This window comes from Semicossyphus pulcher, unplaced genomic scaffold (genome assembly GCF_022749685.1).
Source record: "Semicossyphus pulcher isolate SPU_LCO1_2020_fin unplaced genomic scaffold, fSemPul1.0.p SCAF_18, whole genome shotgun sequence".
In the NCBI taxonomy this organism is placed as follows: domain Eukaryota; kingdom Metazoa; phylum Chordata; class Actinopteri; order Labriformes; family Labridae; genus Semicossyphus; species Semicossyphus pulcher.
In genome coordinates this window covers 14030535-14042517 of record NW_027211691.1, presented here as the reverse complement: position 1 = coordinate 14042517, position 11983 = coordinate 14030535, and the positions used below count along the sequence as shown (strand labels likewise).

At 42.6% G+C, this 11983-nt stretch overlaps 1 protein-coding gene across 1 annotated transcript; it reads right to left on the bottom strand.

The window, feature by feature from the left end:
• LOC138596266 (myosin-6-like) lies at positions 1-9805 on the bottom strand. The gene is made up of 37 exons (XM_069667893.1): positions 9602-9805; positions 9339-9482; positions 9108-9264; positions 8969-8996; positions 8773-8883; positions 8581-8683; positions 8447-8510; positions 8255-8353; positions 7797-7900; positions 7565-7703; positions 7370-7488; positions 7113-7262; positions 6836-7006; positions 6429-6738; positions 6244-6314; positions 5938-6143; positions 5726-5849; positions 5509-5645; positions 4728-4983; positions 4395-4637; positions 4141-4317; positions 3905-4050; positions 3732-3822; positions 3245-3634; positions 3015-3141; positions 2818-2936; positions 2538-2734; positions 2271-2454; positions 2022-2187; positions 1813-1937; positions 1435-1743; positions 1149-1352; positions 756-1052; positions 575-679; positions 377-472; positions 165-299; positions 1-21 (listed from the first exon to the last, which is right to left on the bottom strand). The coding sequence occupies exons 1-37, from the start codon at positions 9803-9805 to the stop codon at positions 1-3; spliced, it is 5829 nt and encodes a 1942-aa protein (XP_069523994.1).
• Between the last annotated feature and the right edge of the window lie 2178 nt (positions 9806-11983).

Genomic DNA, 11983 nt, shown 5'->3' with positions numbered 1-11983 from the left:
TCATTTTTCATCATGTCCTTTCTGTGTGTGAGACAATAAATGAGAATCATTCAGTGTGCAAAAATGTCATAAACAGTATTCTTGTTGTATGGAAAATACATATACTACGTATTTACACTTTGTGCTAAAAAAACACATTGTCCAGACACTGTTTTATCACTGACCTTGGATCCAGCATCCCTGCTCTTGGTTCTCATCTTGTTGACCTGCGACTCAGCAATGTCTGCCCTCTCCTCCGCCTCATCCATCTCATGTTGCAGTTTACGGAGCTTAGTCAGGTTGCCGTTGGCTTGTTCCTCCTGTTTAATAATTGTTTTTGTGTTGGTAAGTATTTAAAGAAGATGGAAGTAAGTTATCCGTAAACACCTGTACTTACAGCCTCCTCTGCAGCTCTCTTGTAAGATTTGACCTTCAGCTGCAGTTTGTCGACCAGGTCCTGCAAACGGGCCAGATTCTTGCGGTCCTCTTCAGCCTTCAGAGTACAATTAGCAGAGCATTGCATTGCTTTTTACATCGGACAAAGGGAATTAATATGGAAGTACTGAAGTAGTACAAGGTATTATTTACAGCTTACCTGATAGGTAAGCTCCTTCACTCTTCTCTCATATTTCCGAACACCTTTCACAGAGTCACCGCCCCTCTTTTGTTCAGCTTCCACTTCAGCTTCCAGCTCCCTCACCTGTGACAGAGACATCACAGTGTCAAAGAAGCCCAGTACCATATCTGCTCTTAACAAATACCCCTGGTGTACTCACCCTGGCCTCCAACTTCTGGATCTGCTTTTTGCCACCTTTCATGGCGATTTGTTCAGCTTCGTCCAGGCGGTGCTGCAGGTCCTTGATGGTTTGTTCCATGTTTTTCTTCATGCGCTCCAGGTGAGCGCTGGTGTCCTGCTCCTTCTTCAGCTCCTCCGCCATCATAGCAGCATCAGTAATGGCCTTCTTTGCCTTCTCCTCAGCATTTCTGCACTCCTGCACCGCCTCCTCCACCTCATTCTGAAGCTGAGCTGTGTCTCCCTCCAGTTTCTTCTTCTGGTTTAGCAGGCTGGTGTTCTGCACAAAATTAGTATACAGGAAAAACTTGTAGAAACATGAATCACTTGGATATATTGTTTTGACAATATTTAGTGATTTCAAATTTGAACATACCTGGGAGTGCAGCAGCTGAACTCTCTCACTGACATCCAGCAGTTCCTGCTCTGCCAGTTTACGGCCTCTCTCAGTCTGCTCCACCAGAGACCTCAACTCATCCAGTTCAGCCTGCAGCAGGTTGTTACGTCTCTCCACAATGGCAATGTTCTCCTTCAGATCATCATTGGCACGGAGAGCATTGTCCAGCTGCAGCTGCGATTCCTGTTAAGAAAGACACAATTTTTCTATGATAAAAGCGACAAAGAAAACATTTCACAGTCATAGGTAAGACTCACTGACTCACCTTCAGATGAGCATGGACTCCCTTCAGCTGCTTCTGAGCCTCTGCTGCCTGCCTGTTTGCCTGGCTCAGCTGGATCTCCATCTCATTGAGATCTCCCTCCATCTTCTTCTTCACCCTGAGAGCCTCATTTCTGCTGCGAGTCTCAGACTCCAGGGAGCTCTGCAGAGTGTCCACCACTCTCTGATGGTTACGTTTCGCCTGCTCCATCTCTTCATCCTTCTCAGCAAGCTTCCGCTCGATTTCAGCCTTCACCTGGTTTAACTCGAGCTGAGATCGAAGAATCTTACCCTCTTCATGCTCCAGAGAGCCCTGAAAGAGCACTTCCATTTGTTAATATTTATGTTCTTTAAGAAATGTAAAAGCAATATGAAGTCCTACCTCAGCTTCTTCCAGAGCAGATTGTATCTCAGCCTTCTCCTGCTCCAGCTGTTTGCGGGACTTCTCCAGCTCATGGATGTTCTTTCCTCCCTCACCAAGTTGCTCAGTCAGGTCAGAAATTTCCTCTGTGATTAAAAAGACAATAAATTAAGTTGTGCCCATAATGAAAAGATCACTAAATCCAAAATAACCATGTTTTTTTCCCAGACCTTGGAGATTCTTGTTTTCTCGTTTCATGGTCTCCAGATGATCCAGAGATTCTTCATAAGAGTTCTTCAGTTTGAAGAGGTCAGTGCTGAGAGAACGAGCCTCTTTCTGGGAACTTTCCAGCTCAGTTTGGGACTCTTCATACTTCTGCTTCCACTCAGCCAGGACCTGGTTAAATAATATTCAGTGTTAGGAAAAAATCATGAATGCTTTCACAATTCCTCAAGCTATGTGTTTCTTTCTTTAATTACCTTGTCAAAGTTTTTTTGTTTCTTGTCCAGAGCTGCTGCAGCAGCGTTGGATCTCTCAACATCTACCATGAGATCTTCAATCTCACCCTGAAGCCTGTGCTTGGTTTTCTCCAGGGAGGAACATTTAGCATTAACAGCTTCGACAGCTTCTTCTGCGTCCTGCAGACGCTGGGCCAGCTTCTTTCTATTTGATAAGAACATATTACATGAATTCTCAGTTCTTTTCACAATCATGTCAGTGCTGTTGAAGGAGGCACCTGTGCTTACTTTGCTTCCTCCAGCTCCTCCGTCCTCTGGATCGCATCAGTTTCGTACTTGGTTCTCCACTGAGCCACCTCGCAGTTTGCCTTCGACATGCTGCGCTGGAGCTCGGCTTTGGCCTCCTGCTCCTCCTCAAATTGCTCCCTCAACAAATCACAGTCATGGCGAGCTGACTGCACTGCATGAGCGAGCGCATTTTTGGCCTTTAATGTAAAGACAAAAGTTGTAATAAAGAAAATGCAAAATTATGGAAATATCAGTGGAAACTGCATCAACAGAAACTTACCTTGATCTCCTCCTCCAGTTGTCTCTTGAGGTCTTCGATCTGCTGAGTGAAGGACTGCTTTCCTCTGGTCAGCTGGGACACCAAGGAGCCTTTCTCCTCCAGCTGCCTGCCAAGCTCACCTTGTGTTTGGGAAGAAAGTTTTCCACTTATCTTTCATGTTATGTATTTAACTTCAAAGATTTATAGATCCCTCTTACCATTTTCAGTTTGAAGCTTTGCTTTCTGCATAGTAAAATCATTGATGGCACGCTGGCTTTCATCACTTTTAGTCTTCAGTTCACTCACTTGATCTTCAAGTGCACGACACATTTTCTCAGAGTTAGACTGAAAATGAAACACAAGTTGTTTGCATGGTTATAAACTCTATTCCACGTCTTTAACCATGGGATAAAGCAGCACCCGAATGTTATGCTATGGTAGTACTCACTTTGGACTTGACAATCTGCTCCATGTTGGAGACGACATCATCCAGCTCCAGTCTGAGCTCACTCTTCTCTTTCTCCAGCTTCTGTTTGACTCTCTGCAGGTTGTCAATCTGCTCTCCCAGGTCAGCCACGCTGTCCGCGTTCTTCTTTCTGAGTGTAGCAGCAGTGGCTTCATGCTGCAGAGTGGCCTCTTCAAGGTCTCTCCGCATCTTCTGAAACTCTGCCTCCCTCTTCTTGTTCATCTCAATCTGGGCAGCAGTGGCTCCTCCGGCCTCCTCCAGCCTCTCACTGATCTCCTCCAGCTCTCTGGCCAAGTCAGCCCTCTGCTTCTCCACTTTGGCTCGAGCAGCTCGTTCTGCCTCCAACTCTTCCTCCAGTTCTTCAATTCGGGCCTAAGATGTACAAGTCCCATTAAGGACACCAAATAAAAGGCAGAACAAAGTCTGAGTATTAAATTAACTGATGAAGTCTGTGTTAATGCCAGCAGACCTGTAACTCCTTTAGTTTCTTCTGAAGTTGAGCCCCGAGCGCTTGTTCATCCTCTATCTTGCTCAGAAGTTGGCTTGTCTCGAAGTCCTTCCTGTTAAGAGAAAAGTAAACCTTTGGTACGTCTTTTTCCCTCAGTGAGACTTTTACATTCTTGCTTCCAACAGGAAACTTACTTCTTAAGCTTTTCTTCAAGTTGCTGCTTGTCGTTCTCCAGGTCCATGAGGCTCTCCTGGCTCAACTTCAGATCTCCTTCCAGCTTTCTTTTTGCTCTCTCAAGATCCATCCTGACTTTCTTCTCTTGTTCTAGAGAACCCTCAAGCTAAATCAAAGCATAGAGAAACAGATATATTGCATAATACTGTAGACAAAAGTTTGTATGTCTATTTTCTGGATATAAAGTTGTACTCACATCATCAACTTGCTGCTCCAACTTGGCCTTTGCCTTGGTCAGAGTGTTGACTTTGTCCTCCTCACTCTGCAGGTCATCCAGCGTTTGCTGATGAGCCTCCTGAAGAGCTTTCTTCTCTTTGGTCAGTTTAGCAATGATTTCATCCAAAGCTGCCATCTCTTCAGTCAAGTTTTTAACCTAAATTAATATATAGTTAGTTAACTGTATCTTGTGAAGCATATACCGTATCAACACAGGCGAGAATACTTACTTACCTTGTTCTCTGTGGCATGCTTTTCTTTTTCCACTTTTGCCAGAGTGAGCTCCAGGTCATCGATGTCCTTTTTAAGCTCCGAACACTCGTCCTCCAGCTTCCTCTTCTTGGCAGTCAGCTCTGAATTCATCTCCTCCTCGTCTTCAAGCCTCTCTGTCAGCTCTTTGGTTTTGGCCTCAAGCTGGATCTTACTCTTTATGAGACCCTCACAGCGCTCCTCAGCGTCTGTAAGATTGTCTTGTTCCTACAAAAAAAACAATGTTGGAATAAAAAGACAGAAAAAGTCAGAAAAAATCTTTTAAAAGTTTCAGGTGAACTGAGTGACTGCTCTTACGGATTGGACTTGGAGCTGCAGGTCATTCTTCTCTTGGAGAAGTGTGACCATTTTCTCCTCCAGCTCTTTCTTGCGAGCCTCAGATTTGGCAAAAGCTTCCTTTAGCTTTGTGAACTCCTCCTTCATGTTTGCCATCTCCTTCTCAGTCTCAGCTGATTTCAGCAGAGGTTTTATCTTAAAGTACATCTTCATCCAGGGCCAATTCTTGACACCCATGAAGGCGCGAATGTTCCACTGGATTACCAGTAAGGCATCCCTGCAGACAGAAACATGAAGCTTGAGTTTAAGCTGTGCTTTTTTTCCCAGGTCTTGAGAGGGCAATGTTAGTATGTTGTTCAGTCCAGACGAATATCTTCACAACTATTGGACGGATTTTGATTACATTTGTTCAGACATTCATCGTAATCAGAGGATGCAGCCTACTGACTTTGGTGATCCATTGTCTTTTCCTCTAATTCCATCATGAAGCACTGTGGTTAAGGTGAAATAGATCATCCACTGGTTGTTAATCTACAACCTTTATGAGGTCAAAATTTTATTATGTCCAAACCTGCTTAACAAAGGACATTTCTCTCCCAGTACTGCAAAGAAGCAAATATTAACATTTAAAGTAATATATATGAAACAGAAATATGTACCTGGTAAACATCACTATATTAGCTTTGTCACTGTTAGAGTGTTATCATGCTGAATTCAAAGCCCTGCTGTACATCACAGTGAGCAGAGAGCTGCTAGCATAGCTGTGAACTCCTACAGTAAATGTTAAACATAATGGACCAACCGGCGCTCAACAATTTTCTGGAACTCAATCCTGGCAAGAAGCCCTCTGGCTCTGGCTTGAATTCCAGTGATGATGAGAGCGAGACGATCGTCTCTCATCTCCTCGAGAACACCCAGCAGACCGGCTTTGAAGAACACCTGGTAAAGTTACAGGAAACATTCATATTATTGCCTTTAAACTATTTTGTTCAAACGTACAGTATATATTAATACTTCACCTTTGTGTGTCCCAGTTTGTACTGCTCGTGGTCTATATCCAGCGAGCCCAGCAGTTTTTCTGCTCCTTTCTTGTTGTCGATGAACTGTCCCTCAGGGATAGCATTAGGGTTCAGGATACGATATCTGAATTAAAGAAAAGTATACAAATACCATAAGAACACCTTTACCATGACGGTATGTTCATGTAGAAGAGGTTTTTCATTTACAACACCTTTGTTTGAAGTCTCCATACTGAATCCTGTTAGGAAATCCCTTCCTGCAGATCCTGATGCCTTCCAGCACACCATTACAGCGCAGCTGGTGCATGACAAGAGGATTCTCCATTGCCCCGGGAGTCTTGGTCTCATTGGGGATGAGGCAACGTACAAAGTGGGGGTGAGTTGACCGGAGGTTGGTCATCAATTTGTTTAAGTTTTCCTGTAAAAGCCGTAAAAACATGAACTATATGCAAAGATGTTTTGACAGTAGTAGTCCTTTTTAAAGACAAACCAATACCAGAAGTGTAAAGTTCATTCACCCTGTGCAATGCAGACACAGTCTGAAAGGAAGAACCTTTCTTCTTTCCGCCTCCCTTTCCTCCCTTGCCTCCTGCCTCCTGGGCTGTATAAAAAGGTTTAAAGATCATATTTCCATACCAGATGCATCTACAGGTTTAATGTGTTTTACAGGTTATCATATTACAAACGCTACGGTTAAATTTACCTGAATCTGCTCCAGCATAGCCAATGAAAAGATTGGACAACACTTTGAGAGTGGACTTCTGGAAAAGTCCCACCACAGTTTCATTCAGTGGGTCCTTGTTCTTCACCAGCCAGTTAGTGATGTTGTAATCCACGATGCCAGCATAGTGAACCAGGGAGAAATGAGCCTCTGGTTTCCCCTTAACGACCCTGGGCTTCTGGAAGTTGGAACTTTTACCCAGATGGTTGTCATATAATTTGGATTTAAAAGTTGCGTCACTGGCTTTGGGGAACATGCACTCCTCTTCAAGGATGGACATGATGCCCATTGGCTGGACGGACAGACAGATGACATCATGATAAACACAAACAGAGGCTGTATTATAGTTCTGAAAATTGATTTCATCTACAAGTTTCGAAAACACCGACCTTCTCTATGAGTTCAATGCAGGCTGCCAGGTCCATACCAAAGTCAATGAATTCCCAAACAATCCCCTCTTTCTTGTACTCTTCTTGTTCCAGGACAAACATGTGGTGGTTGAAGAACTGCTGCAACTTCTCATTCGTATAGTTGATGCAGAGCTGCTCAAAGGTGTTATACTGCATTTGACAAAACATTTAAAAGAGAAAAGAAGAGTTCTCGTTTGGGATTCTTTCTTTCATAGTTACTTTCATGAAGTGTGGCCATTTCATGTCTGACACTCACATCAAAGATCTCAAATCCAGCAATGTCCAACACACCGATAAAGTGTTGGCGAGGCTGCTTGGTATCTAGCGAGTGGTTGATTCTCACCACCATCCACAGGAACATTTTCTCGTACACTGACTTGGACAGCGCACCAATAGAGTAGTACACCTGTTATCAGGAACAGAAGCAAAGAATTGATCATGTTAAGCGTTGGCATTTGCTTTCTACTTTGCCAGTAATCCACCAGAAAAACAAGCCTTGGTGTGGAGACTCACTTGCTGGACACTCTGACCTTTGGTCACCCACTCATTTCCCACTTTGACCCTTGGGTGGCAAAGGCCCTTGAGCATGTCAGCAGAGTTTAAGCCCATCAGATATGCAACTTTGTCCACATCTGCAACAGTGTAATTGTATTATCTATATGCAATAAAGCTTTAATAACTTGCAGGGGATCGTAGAAGAATATTAACCTTCAGTGCCATCAGCCTCTGCTTGTTCCTCTCTCTGCTTCTGCTTGAACTTCATGTTACCAAAGTGCATGATAGCTCCAGTCAGCTTGTAGATGCTGTTCTTCTCCTCTTGGGTGAAGCCCAGGACATCAAAAGCTTCCTTTAACAAAATTGTACATCACAAAGATTGAATTCAAGGCAATGTGGTTACCTCAAAGTATGATAAATTCAGCTCTTTATAAATACTCCTTACATCAGTTGCCATTAACTCATCAGCATCATCAATCGATGTAACAGTGATCTCTCCCTGGGAGATGAATGAGTAGTCATAGGGGTTGGTTGTAATGAGCAGCATCTCTAAGAATGAAAACATACACAATTATAATATAGCCCATTAGCCATTTGCATTTACAGAATGATTGAATGGGCTGTGGCTCAGTGGTGGAGTCGGTCGTCTTTCCATCGGAAGATTGGAGGTTCGATCCCCAGCTCCCTCCGGCTACATGTCGAAGTGTCCCAAATTGCTCCCGGTGGCATAGCCAACGGGTATGAATGTGATAACTGACAGTTGGGGACTTTACGTAGCAGCCTCTGCCATCAGTGTGTGAATGTGTGAAAGTGACATGTAGTGTAAAAGCGGCTTTGAGTGGTCGCAAAGACTAGAAAGGCGCTGTATAAGTACAGTCCTTTTACCTTTTACCATTGTCTTACCCAGCAGCTCTGGTTTCCTTTGGGACAGAATCTGGTAGAAGATGTGGTAGTCTCTCTCAGCCTTAAGCTGGTAAGTGACACGTGATTTCTCCAGCAGATCTGACAACATAACATACAGTTTATGACCATTTATGACCTATGAGAACTATTTCCTCTTCCTCCATCTCTAATTGTTTTATATTGTGTACTTACATGTTTCAATATCAGCAGAAGACAGTTTCCCACTGACTCCAAAATGGATACGAATAAATTTACCCTGTAATTATAAAATGTTTAGATGTTTTCAACATAACACATCTGCACAAGTATTTATTTTAATAACTTACAAATCTGGAGGAATTGTCATTTCTGATGGTTTTAGCGTTCCCGAAAGCCTCCAGGGCAGGATTGGCCTGGATGATTTGATCCTCCAAGGTGCCCTGTAGATTTAACAGATTCACAATTTAGCCAACAAACGTGGAAACCTGATTTATTATTGACTTAATATCATAATAAACTCCAAATTAAACAGTTTCAAACCAACCTTTTTCTCCTGAGCAGCATCCTTCTTGCCAGAAACAGCTGCGATGCTGGCAAAGTACTGGATGACTCTTTTGGTATTCACAGTCTTTCCTGCACCAGATTCTCCACTGCCAAGGAAATAAACATGAACTGAACATAGTATGACATAAACACTGCTCTGGAAACTGTATATGACTTTATTGAATTACTTACGTGATGAGGACAGACTGGTTTTCTCTGTCTGTAAGATTTTACACAATGTTCAGTGTAAAGACATGTTTCTTTAAACCTTTTGATGGTGTCAAATAACAGCTCTGAATAAGAGACGATGAATACAAAGAGGTGAACGCACCTGACAGCATGTACTGGTAAGCATTGTCAGAGATGGAGTAGATGTGAGGAGGAGCTTCACTCCTCTTCTTTCCTCTGTAGGCGTTGACCACGGCCTGATCGTACACTGGCAGCCACTTGTAGGGATTGACAGTCACACAGAACAGCCCTGAGTAGGTCTGTGGAAACAAATGTGTCAAACAAGCGTTTGTATTGGACTGGAGAGGTCATTTGATCTGTGGTCATCACTCACATAGATCATCCATGCTGCGTAGCGCTCTTTGAGGTTAAACAGCACGGCAGGTTCGTGGAGGAAGGTGAACATCGCCATGTCCTCGATTTTATCGAACTTTGGGGGGTTCTGAGGGTGGACATCAACCTCCTTCACAGTCACCGTCTATAAGACACATTTAAAGGATAATATTGTGCTTTATATAAAATTCACAACAATCACTTCAGGTAACAATATGACAGATATGGGATTTGTGCCTTTAACACATTGAGTTTGAACCATACCTTCCCATTTTCAGTGTTAACGGTGGCTTTGTCACCATCTCTGGAGGTGACTGTGGCTTTAACATACTCTTCCTCAGGGTCAGGCACAAAACACTGCCTCTTTATGTCGAAAGGTCGAGTCTGGGCCTCCAGACGCTCCTTGTCTGACTTTCTCAGGAAGGAGGCAGCGGGCCCGAACTCCGCCATCACAGACTCGCTGCTCATCTCGGAACCTGTGCAGCACAAATGAATGACTTCATACTCTGCTATTATGTGCACAAAAGCCAGCTTTATTTATTCAAAAGATAAGCTATTTGTATAAATGATAAGATTCATTGTCAGTGTCATCTTACCTTTGTTTTCACCCCTTTGACAAGATGATCTTTTATTTGTACCTGTTGAAAATGATACAGGAGAAACATTGTTAAGAAACCTCCCAACAATTCATGAATATTTCGTTTAACCAACAAGACGTCTTGGAGAATAGATTCTTCAATAAACAATATGTGGACAAACAATACTCACCCTCAGGCTGTCTGATAACCTGCCCTCTGTCACCAGTCCTCTTTATAAAGGGTACAGTCCATCCTTAAATGGCAGAGAAATTAATTATTCAGATCTTCCAGTTGACATTTAGGATGGAGGTGTTTACATCTGTGACTTATAAGGCTTATCACCATTTGGTCTCACACTCCTGTTAAGGAAAACCTTCTAGTGGGATGACATCAGGTCAGCAATTGAACAACTTAAGCCTTTGTTCTATTTTAGCCCTCCCCTTCCGATTATATTGACTGCATAGGAACATTGTTAGGGTCGCTGAATTGTCTATATGGATTCATTTGCACCAATGCGTACAGTAAGTGAAAAATGTTAATGTCCTTGGTGTTGACTACATTCCACTAAAAAAAGCCATGGAACATATGACCATAATGGTCAAATCAATCATGTGACTTTAGCACATTCACCTGTCTCGTGTTGACAAAGGCAAGGTCACAATGCTCCATTGTCACAAGTAAGAGTAACAGCTATGTCCAACTGTTCCTTCCCTTTATCCTTGAGAACAAAGATAAACTTGTGAAATACTTCTTGAATGCTTTCTGACACTTGTGAGGTTGGTTTGATTGCCAGGCCTTGCCCTGTCATTGTTCTGTGGCAGGTGCTTGATATTTGTATTGGCCTCAGTAGACAAAAATAAACTCTTAAAGGACATACACAGGGAAGCAATAACCTCTGATGGTATTGTTTGAACTGTTGGCAACCAAAAGTTATAAAAAGATGGTTGGATTATTTTTATTATACAAAAAAAGATGATCAATACCAGTCAATAGCTAATAGGAAATATGTTATGACATGAGTTATTAACTCCCTCACACAACACAGTTTTCAAAGGCATAAGGAAGTCAGAGTTTATCACTAAAACAATCAGGATTAAAAAAACTGTTGATAGAATAATTCATTCTAATAAAAATGTGCAAACAAGATTGAACATGTTGAGTCAAAAGGTTTTGATCCTCTGAACCTTTAAGATGCCTGTGAGAATTTACTGCCCAAGGAAAGTGACGAGGTGCTAACGGGGCTAATGGTAAGAGAGTTCTCATTCCTTTAGAGGATCTCAACACGGCACTTGAGAACCTCTTTGAATGTCATGAATTCACACCTCCTGATTAGCTGTGATCTCCTTGGACAGGAGGTCAACTTCCAATGGTGTCCCTTGCTTCTTGACTCTCTGCAGTCAGTCTGACACATGACAAGACAGGGCTTCTGTTTGTTTGAGAGCAGGCTGTGGATGACTGGGAAGGAGTATGTTTACCTTTTTTTCGTTTGCTTTTTTGTGCAAAGTTAGAGAAGACTGAGGTAACAACATTTCCTGAAGCTCACTTAGCGGTTGTGTCTCATTTCTTTAATCTGTAAAAAAAGAAACAACACAGACAAACTGCTCATTTCTTTTTTACAATGGCTTAAGGAGCCATTGTCAGGCAACTAGAGACGCCTCCATAAAGTTATTTTTCCAAAGAGAAGTAACTTTACACTGTGACCCAAATCCACAATTACAAGATAACTGCAAGGTCTAAAATGTAGTGAGACAGTAGTGGGCAGAAGCAGAGAAAAGATAGTAGACGTTAGCAAACTGTCTCAGTACCCTTACATAAGGTTCAGCAAATGTCTATTAAAGACTTGCTGTTATTAGACACCACAAGCTACTTGTATAAGCACACCATGAAAGGCTGTTGCTGAAAAGTGGACTGAAATGAGTAGATGTGGGTCCTATTCAAGCAGCTACCTCAGGGGCTGTAAAAGGTTAACACTCTGAAGTTCCTCAAATTGCCACTTGATGTTAGCTCCAAAAGCCTTTCAGTCCCTAAGCTCCTCCATGTGAAATGTTCAGTTTACAGCATGAATGAA

Bases quoted from the DNA above. Each gene is read 5' to 3' on its own strand.
- LOC138596266 (XM_069667893.1), bottom strand. From the start codon at position 9,805: ATGAGCAGCGAGTCTGTGATGGCGGAGTTCGGGCCCGCTGCCTCCTTC. The intron at 8,997-9,107 runs GTGCGTTCACCT...AAAATCTTACAG, and splicing joins TTACCAGTACATGCTGTCAG to ACAGAGAAAACCAGTCTGTC. The intron at 2,188-2,270 runs GTAATTAAAGAA...TTATTTAACCAG, and splicing joins AACAAAAAAACTTTGACAAG to GTCCTGGCTGAGTGGAAGCA.